This window comes from Choloepus didactylus, chromosome 17 (assembly GCF_015220235.1).
Source record: "Choloepus didactylus isolate mChoDid1 chromosome 17, mChoDid1.pri, whole genome shotgun sequence".
Lineage (NCBI taxonomy): Eukaryota > Metazoa > Chordata > Mammalia > Pilosa > Megalonychidae > Choloepus > Choloepus didactylus.
Window position 1 is genome coordinate 42,466,184 of NC_051323.1, and position 21,241 is coordinate 42,487,424.

Sequence of the window (21,241 nt, forward strand, 5' to 3'; positions counted from 1 at the left end):
AATCATTTAAATTTCATTTCATTTACTTCATTCTCTTCTTAGATTATCCTTGCAGAGAAATGCACATAGTTTGCTTCGTGTTTTAAAGACTGATCTTCTTTTATTTCATCATGACTATAGACCATCACATGGTCATGTGCATAAGTGCTGCAGAGAGGAGTTTCATGCCCTCATGGGTCTCAAATTCCGATGGGTAAGAGGGTCAGATGAGACATTATATGTCTTTCCTGTAAGAGGGTTTTACACAGAATATTTTAAAGTATTGCAAAAGAAGGAAAGAGAAAGGAAGAAAGAGAGAGGGAATGAGGGAAGGAGGAGGATTGGAGAGAGGGAGGAAGGAGGAAGAGACGGAGGGAGGGAAGGAAGGAAGAAGGAAGCAAACAAGCTAGGGAAATCTCACTATCAGGATACAGAGGAATAAGAATATGACAATGGGAATAGAGAACATGAGGATTGAGCTCTTGTGAAATGTATGAGGAAAACAACTCTCTAAAGCAGACATATTGCAAGAACATGGCATTATGCACAACCTAGATACCATAGATCTTGGATGTCACAGGACTCAGCCTATCACTCTGAGGACCTAAATATGCTTTAGCAACAGACTCGACTCCTTTATAACTAAAACAAATGTGGTTCTGAGTGGAGCTGGCATAATACATCAAAAGGCATACTTTATTTCTATAACTTGTCAGAGCAACTTTCTTACCATGGAGGTTGCTTGAGTTTCCTTTCTCAGACCCTGGAATTAGCCTGTTTTATTCTGGACAGGCCTAGTACATGAGGCTTATTATTGGTTGTTCTGATGCAGCCAAATCAACCTCCTGTAGTCTCAGCTCTACTGCCAACAAGAGACAGACCATATTGTGCTTAGTCCCTGTGCTCGCCTTGCCATTCTGAACCCCCTGCCATGAGGGTGCCCTGAGCAACAGGCCTTCTTGCACCACCAGAGGCAGTACACAAATAGTGCTGAGCAGTTGAGAAGATACTGTTTATATTCATTGTATCAATTCTACAGTATCATGAGGTAAATATGATTAAGAAAAAATACGTGGACTTGAAATCACCCTCTGGAACCTTAGATGCATAGTTGATTTCATTTTTCTCCTTCCAGCCATATTCAACTACCTCCCTTAATGAATCTTTGGCTTCAGCCAAATTGGCTTATCTATTTATATATTTTCCTATCTCATAGATCGTTCATGCCACACTACCCACCTAGAATTATTTCCCACATCCTTTATCATCAATATACATTCTGACAGTCCTCCAAGACCCATCTAAAACCTCAACTTCCCCAAGATAATATTTTATCTGTCTTTGCAACTCTGAAACCCTCGTCTGCATAGTTTGTCAGTTTAGACATGCACTGCCTTCTAATATTCTTATTGTTACCCTGAATTATTATTTTACTCTTTTTCTGGAACATACATTTTGACTAGTTTACACTGTCATTACAACTAATGAAAACTTTTCTTGAGGTCATTTTTTTTAATTTTAGATTTCCAAATAAGCCATGATGTCAAGCTTAGGCCATAGGTCAAAATCATCAAGAAATATGTTTATTGGTATATTCATCTGTTCATAATTTAAATTTTTATCTAATTTCATATCCTTGGATAAAGAAGTCTGTGTGATCAAGCAAAGTAATCATAAACCACTGTTCTGGTTTCTACAATATCTGAATAAAATACATTATTTTAAGAATACCAGGAAAGATAATTCTTCTAAAAAATACTTGTATATTATATGCACTATGTAACTTTTAAATGATATTTGCATATTATATGTATTACAGTTTTTGTTCCAGGTAAGACAGAGTTAATGAAGCCCTCCTTTGACTCCCAATGAACTCAACTATAAAACCTCAATAGAGGCGTTGCGTTGGGCTGCAGGAGAAGATGGCGGTCTCCACAGGAGTTAAAGTTCCTCGTAATTTTCGCTTGTTGGAAGAACTTGAAGAAGGACAGAAAGGAGTAGGCGATGGTACTGTTAGCTGGGGCCTTGAAGATGATGAAGATATGACACTTACAAGGTGGACAGGCATGATTATTGGGCCACCAAGGACAAATTATGAAAACAGAATATATAGCCTGAAAGTAGAATGTGGACCTAAATACCCAGAAGCTCCTCCATCAGTTAGATTTGTAACAAAAATTAATATGAATGGAATAAATAATTCCAGTGGAATGGTGGATGCACGGAGCATACCAGTGTTAGCAAAATGGCAAAATTCATATAGCATTAAAGTTGTACTTCAAGAGCTAAGACGTCTAATGATGTCCAAAGAAAATATGAAGCTTCCACAGCCTCCAGAAGGACAAACATACAATAATTAATTTTAGTGGATCTCAAACTTGTCTTAAATCAACAACCTTCTACTCATGTTAATGTCTTGATTAAGTATCACAATGCAGAATTCCCACACATTAAGTAAAAGAATTCCAGCTGGTAAACATGACCCGGACGTTTGTAAGAATATAGTTAATGTATGTACACCCATTATGTTTTTAGGTAACAGGAGGAAAAATGCAGCACAATTCTTTTTTCTCTTATCAAGGCACTGTCCTTTAAGCATAAACCTGGAGTATAATATTGCTGTTTTCAGGTTTACAAGATGAAAGCATGGCAAGAAGTGTCAAATTGCTATGGAAGGATATGTGTGTCTGAAAACTAGTTTCAAGAAGGAAAACCATGAATGGCGTGTTTTATCCACTTGCTTAGTGAAAGATCTGCAATTTAAATTGTTTAAAGTAGCAGGTACAATGAATATTGTTGCAAATTGTATTAATTTTTGAAGCATTGTGGGTGCTGACTACTAGTAGTATCAAAAATATGTTCAGGATTGTTTTGATACCTGTATTTATAATAAAAACAAGTTGGGAGGTGTCAATGAATTTCTGTTAGAAGCCGTTCCTGTGTGTTACATGTAACAGACATGGTAAATATTTGTTTACATTCTTTGTTTAACAAACCATGCATTTAAGTTTAAGTGAAAACAACAATAAGGAAATAGGTGTATGGATATGTGATTTTGAGATTAAAGTTAGTCTTAAAATGTAAATAAAATGTGGAAAGTGTCCTCAAAAAAAAAAAAAAAAAACCTCAATAGAACACATGGCCCAGACAACTTTGAAAAGTAAATAGCAACAGGAGGGTCAGAGAAGGACACCAGAATTTGAAGTAGTTTACCATTATTTTTCCTCCAGCTTTTCCCCAGCCTGAAATCAGTAGAACCCAAAATCTGGAAGTGAGCACTATGGTGCCATCAGAGAGCAATACAGGAGAAGGCTGGTTTGAGGAGCATGAAAGGGAATTCCTAAACCTCACAGGGAGCGGGGGACATCTCTTGGCTTTCTTTCCCTCCTTTTCTCTTTCTCTTGCACCTTAGCCAACAGGAAATCCCGTGGTGGGGATGTCAGTGGCAGTGATGGTGGCCAAAAATGTAAGCTTGAAGGTCCCAAAACTCTAAGGGAAGAACACATTCATCTTTTAGTAAAGCTGCCAAGCCCAAGCCCCGTTGCCTTTTTCCCTCTCTCTGGTCTTCCCACCAATTGGCCCTGCCTGTGGCACAATCATGAAAGTAGGTAGTTTCCGTCCAGATAACCAAAAGGAGGAGCTAGGAAAATCACTACGGAAATAATGGAGAGTGAGGAGCTTGGGAGAGGGATGCCATAGAGTTGTTCAGAATGCCCAGGCTCACCCCTTGTGATAAGTTTATGTGCCAAACTGGCCAAGTTATTGTGTCCAGTTGCTTGGTCAAGGAAGCTCTGGCCTGATTGTTACTGTAAGGATAGTTCATGTATTTAAATCATCAGTAAGCTGATTGCATCTGTGGCTGATTACATCTACAATCAAATGAGAAGTTTCATCCCATCAGTTGAAGGCCTTAAAAGGAGAAGTGATGATTTCAGCTATTTGAAGGGAAAATTTCCATCTCTACTTCAGCCAGCCAGTTTCTCCTGGGGAATTCATTGCAAACCTTCATCAGAGTCCCCAGCTTGAGGCCTGCCCTATGGAATCTGGATTTCCCATCCTCACAGTCACGTGAGCCAATTCCTATAAAAAAATTTCATAATATTTACATTATACCCTCACATACATCATGTCAGTTCTGTTTCCTTAGAGAACCCTAATATACCCCTGTTGGAGACTGAGTCATGTTCAAATCTTAATTTGCATTCCTGTGGGTGTGAATCCATTTGTAACCAGGACCTTTGGAAGATGTTACTACCAGTTAAGTGTGGCCAAATTCAATCAGGGTAGGTCTTAATTCATATGACTGGAGACTTTACAAAGAGAGGATATTTGGATGTAGTCATTAGAACCCAGAAGTTAGTAGAAACCCAAAAGCAAAAGCAAGAGAGGGAGAAAGAGAGATTGCCATATGACAGAGGACTGCCATCACCAGAACACTTCCAACTCTGGAAGAAAGCACAGCCTTGCTGACATCCTGATTTTGGACTTCTAGTCTTCAAACCACAAGCCAGTAAATTCCTATAGTTTAGGCCAACCAGTGTACAGTATCTGCTATAGTGGCTCTGGCAAACTAAGACAACCCCCAACTGCACATGCATGGATCTGACTCTAATTAGTGCTCCCAAAACAGTGAGAACTGAGCAGAGGGGTGGACCACTGTCCAGGCTCCAGAACCAACACTGGTTGGTACACATGTGGGACAGATCCAAACAACACTGCAAAAGCATCGTGAACTAAACTGACATTAGAGCCACGAGCCACAGAAGACTAAAATTAAAATACCAACATTCTACATAGGACATAAACAAGACCCAGAGCCTCATAATACAATACTCAAAAATTTCAAGATACAAAGAAAAATTATCTAGCATACAATGAATCATGAAAATCTCAACTTATACCAGAACATGCCATCAACAGATTCCAAAACAAGATGTTAGAATTATCTGACAAAGATTTTAACTCAGCTATTACAGAAATTCTCAAATGAGCAATTATGAACATTCTTCAAAAAATATATGCAATAAAACAGGACAATAATTTCATTAGATGAAGGACTAGGTTCACACTGAAAAGTACCATATTCACAGGACATTTTTATTCCAACAAGCGTCACTCTAAAGAGATATAGTTAACATGCCATAAAATCAACCACTTTGAAGTGTACAATTCGGTGGATTTTATTATGTTCACTATGTTGGCAACCATCAGCACTATTTAATTCTAGAAAATTTTCATCAACCCACAAAGAAATTCCATACTTATTAGCAGTCACTGCCCAGTTCCCCACACCCCAAACTAGCTTCATTTTTGTCAGTTGATAAACAGCCCTTATTAGACAGATTAATTTCAAATGATAATGGATAGTAAAAGCTTATTGTATCACTCCAAAACATGTATTACCTGCCTGGTCCAGTTTGCTAATGCTGCCATTATGCAAAGTATCAGAAAAGGGGATTTATTAGGTTACAAATTTACAGTTCTAAGGCCATAAAAGTGTCAAACTAAGGCATCAACAAGAGGATACCTTCACTAAAGAAAGGCCAAGGACATCCAAACACCTCTATCACTGGGAAGGCACATGACTGGCATCTGTTGGTCCTTTGCTCCCAGGTAGCATTTCATTATGGCTTTCTCCATAATGTCTCTGGGCTTCTGTCTCTCCTAGCGTCTCTCAGCTCTCTCCTTGGTTTTCCTGGGGAGTTTCTCTTTAAGCATCTGGGAGTTCTCTCTTAGCTTCTCCAGGCTAAACTCTGAGCTTCGTCTCTTAGCTTAGCATTTCCAAACATCCTTCTGTCTGCATCTCCAAGCTTCTCCAAACGTCAGCGTCAGGGTTGGCTCTTGAGCTCTCTTAAGTAGTCCAGTGAACTAATCAAGACCCACCTTGAGTATGCAGGGTCCACATCTCCATGAAAATAATTCACTCAGAGTTCTCATCCACAGTTGAGTGGGTCACATCTCCAGGGAAACACTCAATCAAAAATTCCACCCAACAAGACTGGGTTAAAAGATCATGGCTCTTCTGGGGTCCATAACAGTTTCAAACTGGCACACTGCCCATTGTAGTAAATAAGACACGGATTCTTTAACTACTATCAGATGTTTTTTTCTTAAGTAACAAAGTAGGTAGATGCACAGAACATGTATTAAAGTTTTCATCTTTAATTCTTACCTTTGCCTTCAAACTTTCTCTGTGACCTTTACCAATCTGGAATATTTCATAAGTTTGAGAATTCTGGATGTACAGAAAAACTGCTATTATTTACTTATAATGAAAATACCAAAAATATTTAAATATTATTTTGCTACAGGTGTACTTTCAATCTGACAATAGGGCTTGAGTAACAAAAGGAATTATAGAAGGATTTGTTCATGGCATGTTCTGAGACCATTTACTCCTGTCTCCATGCCAGATTGTTCCACTTAATCTACTCTCAATACAACAAAAGCAATCATACATATCCTAAATAGTACTGTTTCTACAAATTTGATATTCACTTGAAGTCACCTGTTTTTAAATGTACCATCTATCAATGTATTTTTCTATGTAAAATGAATTTTATAAGAAAATATCCCTGTTTACATTTGATCCCTTTCATGCTTAAGATATTTTGGAAACTGAACAGCAGGTCATGGGGATAAATCATCATTTGCCAGAAGATAAAACATAGGAGTACAAAGGCAGTATTATGTAATGATTTGTAGCCCACAAAAAAGCAGCATAAGGGCATTTGTGGTGGTTTGAAGCTGGATGTACCCCAGAAAAGCAGGTTCTTAAATGTAGTCCATTCCTGTGGGTGTGAACCCATTGTAAGTAGGACCTTTTGATGAGGTTACTTCAGTTAAGGAATGGGTCCACCTAAATCAGAATAAGTCTTAATCCTATTACTGGAATCCTTTATAAGTGGAGTGAAATTCAGACAGAGAGAAAAAAAAAACCACAGGGAGCAGCTAGAAATTGAAACTGGACAGAACCTGGAAAAAGAAGGGAGAGATATGCTTTGCCACGTGACAGAGGACCAAGAACTCAGCAGTAGTCAGTCCCAGAATGTCAGTCTTTGTGGAGAAAGCATTGCCTTGATGATGCCTTGATTTGGACTTTCTTTTAGCCCCAAACCATAAGCAAATCAATTCCCATTATTGTAACCCACCCATTTCATGGTATTAGCTTGAACAACCTAGGAAACTAAAAGAGGCATGTTTCAGTTGTCCCAGAAATAAATGCTGAAGTCCGAATTCCCACCACCCCAGAATGTGCCCTCATTTGGAAACAGGGTCTTTAGGGTTAGAATTAGGCAAGTTAAAAGGAAGTTGTACTGAAGCAGGATGGGCCCTTAAGCTATTATGACTGGTGTCCTTTTAAAAAGGGTAAATGTGGACACAGCTGGAGACAGATGGAGAAGAGGCAGAGAACGCCATGGACCGCCACCAAACCACCGCCAAAAGCCAGGAAAGATGGCCGTGGAGCGAGTTGCTGCATGGTGTGTCTCGGCAATACAGACTGAGGCACAACAAAAACTTTCAGTAAAACGACTGTTGGATTACTTACACACCACAAAGGGTCCAAAAGAGCACGGGAAGGGATCCCATCACAGCTGGTCTCCGAGTTAGACAGCTCTACACACCCCAGGTTGTGCTGAGACGAGAAACAAATCCCAGCGGCCCGAGGGCGGGCTCCTTACACATCCGGGGGGCGTGGCCCGCGCCGAGAGCTCCCAGCCCCGCGCAGCTGGAACTACTTGTCCCAGGTTCCGGTTTCGGGTTTGAGGTCAGGCCGCCCCCTTAGACCTCTTGTCTCCCAGGGGTGCCAAATGGGAAAATATTGAAACATAAGCACATAGGAGAAAACGAGGGGGTGGGCAAGGGCTGGGAGAGAACCGCTAGGGTGTCTGTGACTTCCCCAGCAATGGCGTGGAACAGTTTCTTCCCTACAAACTTCAGAGGAAGCACAACTTTCCTGCCTACACCTTGATTTTAGACCTCTAGCTGCCAGTACTTTAAGACAATACATGTGTTGTTTCAAGCCACAGTTGGTGGCACTTTGCTACGACAGCCTGAGCAAACTAAGGGCAATGACTGGTGTGAACATAAAATCTCTATCAGTAGATTATTCCCCATCAACACTTTGAATATTGTTAAATATTTTCTCAAGTGCAACGTAACTCTTTTTTTTTATTTCTATGGATCTAAATTCACAAAATAGAAATAATTATTATACTTCTCTTGCCAGAAAAAGTCAGCAATTATTTTTAACAGTTAGTGATTGACTAATACAACCATATTTGAATCATTCTGTTTCCAAATGAATACCATACTTATGGGTCTCTTGTATTTGAGTGTCTGTATGGCTGTGTGAGTGAATTTGAGTGTGTATGTGTACATAAATATCGGTACACATATAGCTATAGATCAAACAAAGATTATTATTTTCAGTTGAGGAAAAACAATTAGGTGACTCAGGAATGTAGGTCCTGTTTACACTTCTGTCTTGAAGGATTAGGATTTGTTAGCTCATATAAAACTCTGAGCTTATTATAGTATCAATTAAATTATGCCTTGGGCTGAAACCATGGTGTGGAATATAATACAATGTGAAATTGAATCATACCTATGACATGTAAAAAAAAAAACCTGTATGATTACTAATATACTTATGAAAGTAAGAATGCTGAATGATAAGTTTTGGGATTGGTGAAAGTTGAAGACAGAATCATATTTAATGACCATTAATTGTGTCTGTTCATGTATGTATAAATAAATGTACATATATGTTTTATTTATAATAACATCTCAAGGTAAATGCATTCTATTGTAAGAAATGTGTAATAAAATGGCCTGAAAAATCATCTACAGTCTTGAAAAGATTCAAGGGTACAGTTGGGAAGACATACTTTGATACTAACGTATCTGTAATACATGTTCATAATTTGCTTGATTTTATTTTGCTAGGGCTTTTTGGGTTTCAGGTTTTTATTTTGTTTTGTTTTGTCTTAGACTATCACAAAGCTCAGGAACATGTTAAAAAAACATGTTAAACCCATCATAGAATTCTTTACTTCATAGTACTATAATGTGGGAAAAAAATTGTTTTAGGAACTGTAGGTTCATTCTTGATATTTATAAACCTCCCAGACAAATATTGAAGAGCTAAAAGTTGAGAATCTAAAACCAGTGGTATACTTAAGTGATGACCCTATTTACTGAGTCTTAAGTATAGCCTGGTAGAAAGTATTTGTTAAAAATTCATTAAATTAATGAGACAGCTCAACAGGTCAATAAGCCTTCATATGTGTTTTGTTTTGTTTTGTTTTGTTTTCCATAAATAACAATCTATAGTAATTCAAAGGTTTTAGAATTACACCTCAGGAACAGAATATTCTGGAGTCCCACAATAATATATGAAAATATCCCCAGAACAGTTAATGCCCTAAACTGTCATCAGAGTATTTTAACAGAACTTCTGAGTTTCTCAACAAATGTGTTATTGACATTTTTCCTTTCTTAACAGCTTCATTGTGGTATACTTGACATACAATAAACTGTACATATTTAAAGTGTACAATGTGGTAAGTTTTGCCGTATGCATGCACTTGTCAAACCATAACTACAGTCAAGACAGGGAACATATCCATCACCCACAGAAGTTTCTCATTCCCTTTTAAACTCCTGTCCCACCTCTCCCCATTGTTCCCACCTAAGCAACCATTGTTCTGCCCTTTGCCACTGTTTGCATTTTCTAGATTTTTATACAGTTGGAATCATGAACTATATAATCTTTTGTGGCTGGCTTCTTCCACTCAACATAGTTCTTTTGAGACTCATCCATGTTGTTGCATCAATAGTCCATGCCTCTTTATTGCGGAGTCATATTCCACTATATAGCTATATCGCAGTTTACTTTTCCATTTAAATATTGTTGGGCATTTTGGTGGTTTCACTATTTTAGTGATTACAGATAAATAATCAATGAACTCTTGTGAACAGATACGCTTTCTTTTTGGGTGGGGTAAATATCTAACAGTGTAATGGTCAGTTCATAGGGTAAGTATAACCTTAACTTTTTAAGAAATTGCCAAACTATTTTCCAGAGGTTGCACTTCTTTACACACACATACAAGGGTTTCAGTTCCTCCACATACTCACCATCAGTTGGTATGATCAGTCTATTATTTTAGCAATCAAAAAGTCGTGTAGTAGAATCTCATTTTGGTTTTAATTTGCATTTCCCTAATGATTTTCATGTGCTTGTTGGCCATTGCATCATCTTTGGGGAAGAATCTGTTCAAATAATTTGCCCATGTTTTAATTAGTTCATTTCATTTCTTATTAGTGATTTTTGAAAGCTTTTATATTCTGCATTCAAGTCCTTTGCAAGTTATGTGTTTTTTAAGTGTTAATCTGTGTGTGTGAAATGTGGTTTGGTGAGGGTCCCCAGTACACATTTCAGAGCTCAAAAATTTTAATAAAGGCTGATCTCTCCATCGCCAGTAATGGGAGATAAAAAGGATTTTAAAACTTATTAGTATTCTATGAGCTAATCTTATTTCTGAGTAGTATAGTAAAAGTGTTTTTCTGTACTGAAATGGTTAGGATAGGGTTTCTGGAGCTACTCTGCATGAACTTAAATTCACTCAGCTACTTCCTAGCTGTGTTACCATATGCAAGTTTCTTAACTTCTCTATGCCTCTTTTGTAAAAGGTGATAATACAGTGCCTCATGGTGTTGTCATAGAGATTAAATGTATTTAGGCACTTAAGGCATATAGTGAGTGCTCAATACATATTTGCAATCATGTAATAAATTTATAATTTTTATTCACCTACCCCCTATCCCCTCTCTCCTCAATCTGTCTGTGCTAATACCACATTTGTCATGGCCAGCCTCTCAGACTGGTTTCTTTCCCCAGGAGGAATGCAATTCAGAGGCCACAGGCTGTCCTGTCAGGAAGAACAAAGTATGCTCTTTGGACTTTGGTCACAAAAAAAAATGCAACTGTGCAAAGCGAGTGGAAATCTCTGGCCAGATATCTCCAGGAGAAGCCAGTGATGATTGGATATGGGAGAAGGAAGGGTAGTACATTTTTATTGTTTGCCTTCTATTAAGGCAGTTCTTATATTTGTTTTAAATTCACCAATTTGCCTTCACAGCTGGGCCCTGACACTATATTTAATTTAACTTAAGATTGCCTGAATGGTTTGTATGCCATTGGTTCTAGTTTGCTAATGCTGCTGGAATGCAAAACACCAGAGATGGATTGGCTTTTTATAAAAGGGGGTTTATATGGTTACACAGTTACAGTCTTAAGGCCATAAAGTGTCCAAGGTGTAACACATCAGCAACTGGGTACCTTCACTGGAGGATGGCCAATAGTGTCCGGAAAACCTCTGTTAGCTGGGAAGACACGTGGCTGGTGTCTGCTCCAAAGTTCTGGTTTCAAAATGGCTTTCTCCCACGACGTTCCTCTCTAGGCTGCAGTTCCTCAAAAATGTCACTCTTAGTTGCACTTGGGGTATTTGTCCTCTCTTAGCTTCTCCGGAGCAAGAATCTGCTTTCAACGGCTGTCTTCAAAATGTCTCTCATTTGCAGCTCCTGTGCTTACTTCAAAGTATCCCTCTTGGCTGTAGCTTCTCTTCAAAAGTTCACTCTCAGATGCACTGACTTCCCTCTGCCGGTCAGCTCATTTAATATGGCTCCAATGGTCAAGGCCCACCCTGAATGGGTGGGGCCATGCCTCCATGGAAGTATCTCATCAGAGTTATCACCTACAGTTGGGTGGGGCGCATTTCCATGCAAATCTAATCAGCACCAAAATGTCTGCCCCACAAGACTGCATCAAAGAATATGGCTTTTTCTCGGGGACATAATACATTCAAACTGGCACACCATTCATGTCATTCAGAACTGGGAGAAAGTATGTAAATAGGACCCTTGACTTTGGTATTAATAAAATTAAAATAGAAACTCCCTCAGAACACCTACTCAGTGATCCCTTTTTCTCAAAAGAAGATTCCAAATTGGTCAATGGATGGTTTGCAGAATTTCAGGAATACTTTCAGGAATTCCATTCTCTGGGAATGCGATGATTCACCACATTTGGTTTGTTGTATTGTATCTGGTTTGAATCTAAATACAAAGGATTTTGGAATGCTCCTCTTAAAGAAAAAAGGAATAAATGCGAGAAGGGGATAGTGGATTAAAGATGAGCTAGGCTAGGAGCCATATGGAAGAATATGAGAAGACATGAGTCTAACATTTGGAAAAACAGCAGGGAGCATATTTAATAGTCAAATGAGTTTGGTATTAGCATCAGGAAACAGCTTTAAACTATGCCATCCCTTCAGACTGTGAGCTGTGGGGGGGGGGGGGGGGAGACCATGCCCATCTTGTTCAGCATTGTATGTCCATTGCCCAGCACAGTGTTTTTGCACCGCAGATGCTCAATAAAAATATGAAATGTATATTTTCAAATTATCAACCTTGCTTCTCCCTCTCCACAATGCAAACTTCAGCTTAATACATTTTCCTTCTTCCTTCCCAAATCTTGAGGGATTAGACCAGGTATGCTTAGGGTACAAAGTTTCATTTGTGCTGAAACAATTCCAACATCATTCACATTTCTTGAATTAAACATCGCCATGGATAAAGCCTCTACAATTATTTTAGGAACTCACCTGTTTAACTATATCTGCAGGGCTTCAACTATTTACTTAGATGGCATTTTTATCAGCAGGCTCTAGACCAGGGCGAGAACATTTAGGTTTGAGAATCATTTTCTTGAACTTGACTTCATCCCTTTGATCTCACTTCTTTTCCTCCTGTAAGACCAGTTAATTACCTAGAGCAACAGAAGCTTATGTTTGAACTTCCTCATTGGTGTTGGGAAGCTGCTGAGGCTGATAGTAAGCCACTCCCCAGAGGCCAGAGCAGCTGTCATTGGCAAAATACAAAAGGAGCCCATACATTTTGGGTAATGGGACATATTTTTATGGCCCAGGCTCAGCTGATCCTGGCTTGTGTTTGTGAGCATGGTTGATGATCTAAAAGCCTTTTAACTACACCACAGCTTAGTATTATATACCATTCAGTTTACAGTAACAGAGAGGGGGAGGAAAGGAAACTAACAAACATCCAGCACTTACTATGTGCAAGGTACAGTTTTAGATCACTTTAAACACATTTATAAAAGATTAAACCACCAAGCACTTCTATGAGTTTTGTGTTAACCACTGTTTTATGTGTGAATCCTGGGAGACAGAGCAAGGCACCCGTAATGGTAAGTTATAGATATATCTCTTCAGTGTTACTTGTAAATAAGTTATTTCTAATTCAAGTGCCATTTTTAAGGCACTGGAGAAAGCATAGTTAGAAAAATTTTATGTTTTTTTTTTTTTTAACGTAACATGGATATTAATTCTATAATTTATTATTTTTAAACCTGGGATTCATAAAATCACTTTGTATAAATATTGATATACTAATATTAAATTCTGTACAATGGTGGGAGGTATAATTGAGGATTGAAGAGCTTCAGGTGACATTTTGACATACATTATCTGCACAAATGTGCTCTGGATATAGAAAGGTAGGTAGGTAATAGAGCACATAAAATTAAAAAGATGTGCTTATACCTTTCTGTAAACATTTAATGTAAACTTATATGTATCATGCATCTTCAAAGGATCCTGAAATCCATTTATGCACTTAAGATTTACAGAAGGTAGGTTTGATAAAGGCAAGCCATAATAATTCTTTAAAGGAAATTTACTGAGACCAATTACACAATTATACATAAATTGATCATATTTTAGATTGTATTACAAACAAAAATGTGATTGTCATAAATGTAAAAGTGAGCTGTCCTCTGACCAATAGATTTGAGTTGCATCTCGGCTGTGAGAAGAAAATTTAATTTTCATCAAAATGCAGTTTATGGATATTTTTTCTCATAATTATAAACTAACATTTCAAAGTGTAAATACTTTACAGGACTTAAAAAACATATTACCTATCCCCAAATACTCTGTACAAAAAAGAAATCCAGCTTGGTTTCAGCTGGGGAAAAAGAAAAACAATAAGTAGATGGATAGATAGCGTCTTAGTTTGTAGGCTGCTGAAAGCAATATACCATGAAATGGGTTAGCTTTTAACAATGGGAATTTATTAGCTTACAAGCTTACAGTGTTGAGGCTATGAACATGACCAAACCAAGGATTCATCAAGATGATTCTTTTTTCCTGAAGACTGGTTGCCGGCAATCCTGGACTCCTCTGTCACATGGCAAGGCATCTACTAGTCTCTCCCTTCTCTTTCAGGTTTGACTGCTTTTAGCTTCCTGCTTCTGTGGCGTGCTCTCTCTCTCTCTCTCTCTCTCCCTCCCTCTCTCTTCATCCCATTTATAAAGGAGTCCAGTAAGAAAATTCAGACCCACCTTGGTCCACACCTTAACGGAAGTAACCTCACAGAAACTTACTTACAATGGGTTTATACCCACAGGAATGGATTAGCTTTAAGAACATGACTTTCTGGGGTACATACAGTTCCAAATCACCAAAGATAGATGGATAGTATGGTAGTTTGAAGCTGTTATGTACCTCAGAAAAGGTGATGTTCTTTTAATCCATTCATGTAGGTACAGACCTATTGTAGGTAGGACCTTTTGATTAGGTTATTTCAGTTGAGGCCTGCTTCAGGGTGGGTCTTAATCCCCTTACTGGAGCTCTTTATAAGAGATGAACTTAAGAGACGCTCACAGGGAAGAGCACCAGAGAAGCTGAGAGGAAGCCACCAAAGCCAGAAGCTGGAAGCAACGAAACTGGGAAAGAAGGACCAGCAGATGTCGCCATGTGCCTTCCCATGTGACAGAGGTGTCCCAGATGCTGGTGGCCTGTCTTCAGAGAAGGTATCGTCCTGTTAATGCCTTAATTGGGACATTTTCATGGTCTTAGAACTGTAGATTTGTAAGCTAATAATTCTTCATTGTAAAAGCCAACCCATTTCTGTTATATTGCATTCTGGCAGCTGTATCAAACCGAAACAGACAGTTAGATGGATAGATAGATGTAGATGATCTCATTCTTCATTAAGAGCTGAAACATCAGTTTAAATTGCTTTGAAATTTTCAGAACATCGTGCTATCTATCCAATGTGAATCTATCCCACGTCATTGATCAACATGCTATCTCAGAGTGACTCTCAAGTATTTAAGGGAGGATGTACCAATAGCACCATTTTCCAGAGAAGCCATATTAACCAAGGGAAATGGTATTTTCAGGAATGTAATAACCCACCGAATTGGCTGAGGCCTTGAGGTACAACTTCAGATTTTTTAAAAATGGGTTATTAACTGCCAGTGATGCCTAATCTGAAAGTCATTATCACTTTTAGAAGTTGTAGATATATGAAAAAGTAAAGTAAAAAACAAAAACAAAAACAAAAAAAACCCACAATTACCTATTTTTGTGCTACAGAGTTAAAAGGTAAACCTTATGAAATAACAAGTGCGGCTGTGCAGGGATGACAATATTGTAGAAAACAAGTCAACAGCAGGTAAGAGATTCTTTGAATCAACTTCTCAGCTAGCTATAACAAATAATATTGATGTTATATCAACATTTATGATGGGTCCCAATAATGGAACTCCATATGTTGGGCAAAGTGGAGAAATAATTAGGTAGATCTTGACCTCAACTTATCAGCAATCTGTTTTTCATTGGAAAGCCTCTCTTTAAATGATGTAACTGGTACGGTATCCCCAAGAATGCTTCTTACAACTCTAAGAAATGTGTTGATATATTCATGTAATTATCAAATATTAGTGACTGTGTATTTGATGTACAGTGTATGACAATAGGAGAGTGTTCTTTTTACTGCAATTCAGGCAGTTCTAAGAAGAACACATAAACAGCTTCCCCCAAGTCACCCCTTTATTATCATCCATCATCCTTAGTTATTTTAATTTGACACTAGCTGCATGTTGCTACCAAGGAGTGCATGGATAATTCCACAATGGCATTGCTAATTTCTAGAATATAACCACAATGTTTGACATGATGCAGTCAGGCAGTAACCAAAAACATATTTTCTGGGCTCCCTCACAAAACCTCAGTAATTATAAGGGTCATTTTTTTAACTTATGTATGTTTATTTTTGGTCTATCAAAGGTGGGAAAAGATGGTTAAAATCTCAGTCATTAAAATGAGAGATTGTTTTAAAAAAACATTTAAATTCAAAAAATGTAAGCAACACTTTCATTCAATGTCATTTATTGAGGGTTTATATGTGCCAGCAACTGGGCTTTCCATATGCAGTTCAGTTTACAAGAATTGCACAATTAATCCACACCTAATCTACTACAGACAAGTAGTTGTAAATATTATCTAAAATAAATCTGCTAAAAAGTCTCTATGTCAGTATTAGCACATACAGCAACTGTTAAAAAAAAAAAAGCTAAAAAAGAGCCCAGACTTCGATTAGAGATATGAATGAAGCAGATCTGGTTGAGACTAGGGCAAACCGGGCCAAAGGGTAAAGATCAAAACTAACTGTGTTTTAAAACTTCAACTTCCATGTGAGACCAAGGGATAAGATGTTTATTTGGTGTAGGATCTATATTTTCTAAACAGTATAACTCTACAGTCAGTTTGTTCAAATACCACAATTACATGGAACTTTGAATAGGAAGTGAGATATGGTAGGTTAGTAAAGGTTAGAGTGAATAGTGACACATCCCAAAGTAATTTGGGCAGAGAATAAAAATATATTTACAGGGCCCCCCTGAGGAGCTGGGGGAAAGTGTGAAAGTGTTGGACTTCCTCCCCTGGACTGATGTTGATATTGTCACAAACACTGGGACTGCTGGTTTGATATGCTGAGCCCTCTATCATGGGACTTGCCCTTATGAAACTCATTACTGCAAAGGAGAGGCTAAACTTACATATAATTGTGTCTAAGAGTCTCCCCCTGAGTACCTCTTTGTTGCTCAGATGTGGCCTTCTCAGCCACCTCAGCAGGTGAACTCACTGCCCTCCCCCCTACCTGGGACCTGACTCCCAGGGGTATAAATCTCCCTGGCAACACAGGATATGACTCCCAGGGATGAATCTGGACCCGGCATCGTGGGATTGAGAATATCTTCTTGACCAAAAGGGGGATGCAAAATGAGACAAAATAGTTTCAGTGGCTGAAAAATTTCAAATGGAGTTGAGAGATCACTCTGGTGGACACTCTTATGCACTATATAAATAACACCTCTTAGGTTTTAATGTATTGGAATAGCTAGAAGTAAATACCTAAAAATATCATACTCCAACCCAGTAGTCTGGACTCCCAACGACAATTGTATAACAATGTAGATTACAAGGGGTGACAGTGTGATTGTGAAAACCTTGTGGATTACACTCCCTTTACCTACTGTATGGATAGATGAGTAGAAAAATGGGGACAAAAACTAAATGAAAAATAGGGTGGGATGGGGGTGATTTGGGTGTTCTTTTTTACTTTTATTTTTTATTCTGATTCTGATTCTTTCTGATGTAAAGAAAACGTTCAGAAATAGATTGTGGTGATGAATGCACAACTATATGCTGGTACTGTGAATAGCTGATTGTACACCATGGATGATTATATGGTATGTGAATATCTTTCAATAAAACTGAATTTAATTTAAAAATAAAGTCTCTATGTCTTTTCTCTCTCTTCCTCTGTCTTTTTCTTTTTTTGTTGAAAGGAAAGGCAGAATGACAGAATAATCAGAACAGTTTATTCCTGGTTTACAGTGGAAAAGTCAGTAGCTAAGGAATCCTATGTCCTGTCACTTATTAGGTACATGATCTCTGACAAGTCACTTAACTCATGTGATGATGACAAACCAACACCATGCTTACAAATTCACAGGGTTGCTTTGAGATTCACATATGAGAACATATGTGACTGTGCCTCAAAAGCTATCAAGTGCTTAATAAATGTTAGATACTTGTTTATTTGGAAAAGTAGTAAAATGAATACAAGTTTACATAAAAATGTTTGCATGTATTTGTCATATGCAACTAAATAAATATGTATAGCATAATTACATAAATAATGTAAATATGATGGTCATCAAATCTCATTTTTCAAAGGAAATTTAACATTCTTAAATCCCAACAAATTGGATGTTTCCAGAATAAAGATTGGACTAATAAGAACCCAGGGAACTGGAATGAATCAATTTTCTATTTGATAAGGGTTAATATGTAATTCATTTACATATTTTTAATAATCCTACAAAGTACCCAATAGTAGGCTAGGTATTATAAATAATAGGAAGCTCTCTGAATCATCATTTTATTTTCTAAAGGAGTAGAGTAAAATAAATGTGATTCTGCATCAAAGCAGTTACAATATGAAAAGGGAAAATAGTTGTATATGAAAAATATTCATAGTATTAAAGTGTTTGTAGAGGCTGATTTTTCTTCAGAAATTCAGAAAAGGAAGCACTCAACATAGGCTGGAATAAGTGGAGAAAGCTTCAAGAGGTATGTGTTAGGATTGGCATTTAGATGTACTGGGCAACTTAAGGGAGAGAACAAGGCTTGAAAGGTCAGTGTAAAAGTGTCATGATAAATGGTTTGGGAAGAGCTGATCTTGGAAGGTTGGGTTACCTGCTAAGAGGTTCCTATGATGATCCAGGTGTGAAGTGCTGAGACCTGAGTTAGGGTAGAAGCCTAGAGAAGGAACAAGAAATGTCCAAATCAAGCTCCCATTTAAGATTTAACGGAGACAGCAACACCCACCTGTTAGTTTTCTCTCCCACTAGCCTCCTGGCTGTTACTCAAAATCACAAAGTGCATCCCACTTCTGGGCCTCTGTGTTTGTTGTTTCCTCAACTTGAAAAAATTTTCTGCTAGATATTTCCAGGATTCTCTTCCTCATTATATTCCTATTTTGGAAGTTTATTGCGAGGCCTTTGCTGCTGACCCTTTCTAAATTAGCACCACCATACCACTAATTACCACATGATAACATATGATGACTTGTTTACCTATATAATATTTGTTTCCTGACAAAATATGAATTTTGGAAGAGTTGACTATTTGCCTGTTTCATTTGCTGCTATGACTAGGATGCTTGGAGATGGTAGTAGGCAAATGGAAACGTGGATTCAGAGTTCACAAAGGAAACCGGGTCTAGGATAGACCAGATAGGATCTCCTGCTAGACGTAGTCTGAGGTTGGATACTTCCCACTTCATCTCCAGTTTTCGTGTCCATAATCCTTCCACTTTAGTCAGAATGGTCCCCCCACTCTCTGAAGCTCATTCCTTACATATCCCTGCCTGTACACTTTTGTTCATGTCATCACCATTGCTTATGGAGCCCTCTTTTGACATCTTCACTGATCCAAATCTGACCATCTTCCATGACCATGTTCGGGTTGTTGGTCACTTCAATCCTATCCTGACTACCCTGGCACATTATTGATATTTCCCTCTTATAGACACAATAGTGCTCATCGTCCATATACATCATTTAGTAATTATGTCATCACTCTGATACAGTTAACTTTTTTCATCCCCATGTTTTCTCTCTCCAAAAAGATTGCATTATTTTGTGTTCTGTTTTTTATATCTCCTGGAACCCACTCCATGCTTACTTAGTTCTTTGTCTGGCACACAATTGGTATTCAATAAACATTTGTTGATTGATGGAAAATATAGTTAGTAGTATTTATTTCTAATGAAAACAAACTCATGTTTAAGGGAACATAATGATTTCTTCTTAAACAAAGCACCATAATGTGAATACTGTTAACAGTGGCCCTGGGGGCTTCTGTATTTTACTGTATTATTTTTCTGTTTAAAAATTAATAGTCTTGCAACATAGCAGCTGCCTTTTAAAATGTACTGGCATTGACTGAGGTCCACTCCAGGCTTTGATTTGGGGCTTGGTGCTCAACAGCAGCACTTGAGGGTAGGAACAAATTGAAGGTTTTGCCAATAGGTCAAAAGATGGAGAATATAAATAATAAATCAATATTGTAATTTTCATTTTTGGAAAAATCTGAGGATGTATCAACATGGGCCATAGGGAGCTCAAAAACTGGTTTGCAATTCTTTCAATAAAGAAGGCACTTTTTGAGACATAGACCTACGCTGTGTGAATTCAAGGTCAGTGCTCCTAAGTATATTGAGTACACTTACTACTACAGTATATTTACAATACTAAATATAAAATTCATGAGAATTTATCAGGTATCCATTTACCTGCTTCCCTGTTCAGTCCTCGTTCCCCATTCCTGTTTGTCCTACTCTCTCACTCCAAGCTCCAGTGCCCTCCAAGGCCTGCGCCCTCCTCTAGCTGACAATGGAGTTTCTTCTTTTCTCAGTACCTAAATCCACCCTTTTTCTAGTTCCATCACTTCCATTATGGGGCCACCTCAGTCAACAGCCATATGTGCTGCACCTCCCAGGGGCATTTGTATTTATTTCCTATAACCCAGAGGCTCTTCAGTAAGTACTTCTGAATTGTGGAGTTAGAGGAGAGGATCTTTTGGAGATTCCTAGATCTTTCCTATAGGCCACAACCTAGTATTTATTTGAAATAAAGATATACCTGATCAAAACTGAAGGATAAACGCATTTCTCATTTATTTTCATTTGACTAACAATAAGACAAATGCAGGTTCATGATTACACTCAACATGTTGAACGGACATAAGCTCTAATAAAGTAAAGATTTTATCAACAGCACCTGAGCTGTTGAACCAAATGACAGTAAATTTTCTGACGCATTAGCTCACTGAATGCTAAATGCATTTAAATTCTCTTAAAATTAAAATTAGATTTTAAAAATTAAAATTCTCTTTGTACTAGTATCTTTATTTCCCTCAATAACTTGATTGATTTGAGAAGTGGTGAGAATTCCCCTCTCTTCCTTTTCCTCATCTCTAAACCTCACTGCATCTCTTTACTATATAAGTGAAAATCCACTGCTGCTGGTAATATCTTTTAAATATATACTTCTGAGTGAAATTAATGGTACTGACTGTACTCGGCACTGAACTATCATGAACAACTGGTAACCTGATTCTCTCTATTTCCTCTTCTCTACCCCTTTTACTTCTGTTTACCCCACTTGTTGAGGGGGAAAAAAAAGTGGTGAAAATTTGACAGAATAAGTACTTTTTGTACCAGTAACATTACATGAAGTGTATGAGGTAGGAGGTGACTTGCAAATGGAGGAGAAAATGAAAAGTTACCTGCAGATGCTGCAGAATAAATTGGACCT

The 21,241-nt window shown here is 37.9% G+C and overlaps 2 protein-coding genes across 2 annotated transcripts in view; both read left to right on the plus strand.

Annotated features, from left to right (window-relative positions):
• Positions 1–1,886: 1,886 nt before the first annotated feature.
• LOC119512385 (ubiquitin-conjugating enzyme E2 variant 2) lies at positions 1,887–3,081 on the plus strand. The gene has a single exon (XM_037807007.1). It carries the CDS (start codon positions 1,902–1,904, stop codon positions 2,337–2,339), a length of 438 nt encoding a protein of 145 aa, XP_037662935.1. The 5' UTR covers positions 1,887–1,901; the 3' UTR covers positions 2,340–3,081.
• Positions 3,082–7,323: 4,242 nt separating this feature from the next.
• The window catches only part of LOC119512095 (dnaJ homolog subfamily C member 8-like), a 29,115-nt gene continuing 15,197 nt past the window's right edge, over positions 7,324–21,241 (plus strand). The window contains 2 exon segments of the mRNA XM_037806617.1: positions 7,324–7,460; positions 7,540–7,740. Coding sequence (XP_037662545.1) covers positions 7,324–7,460; positions 7,540–7,740 — 338 coding nt within the window.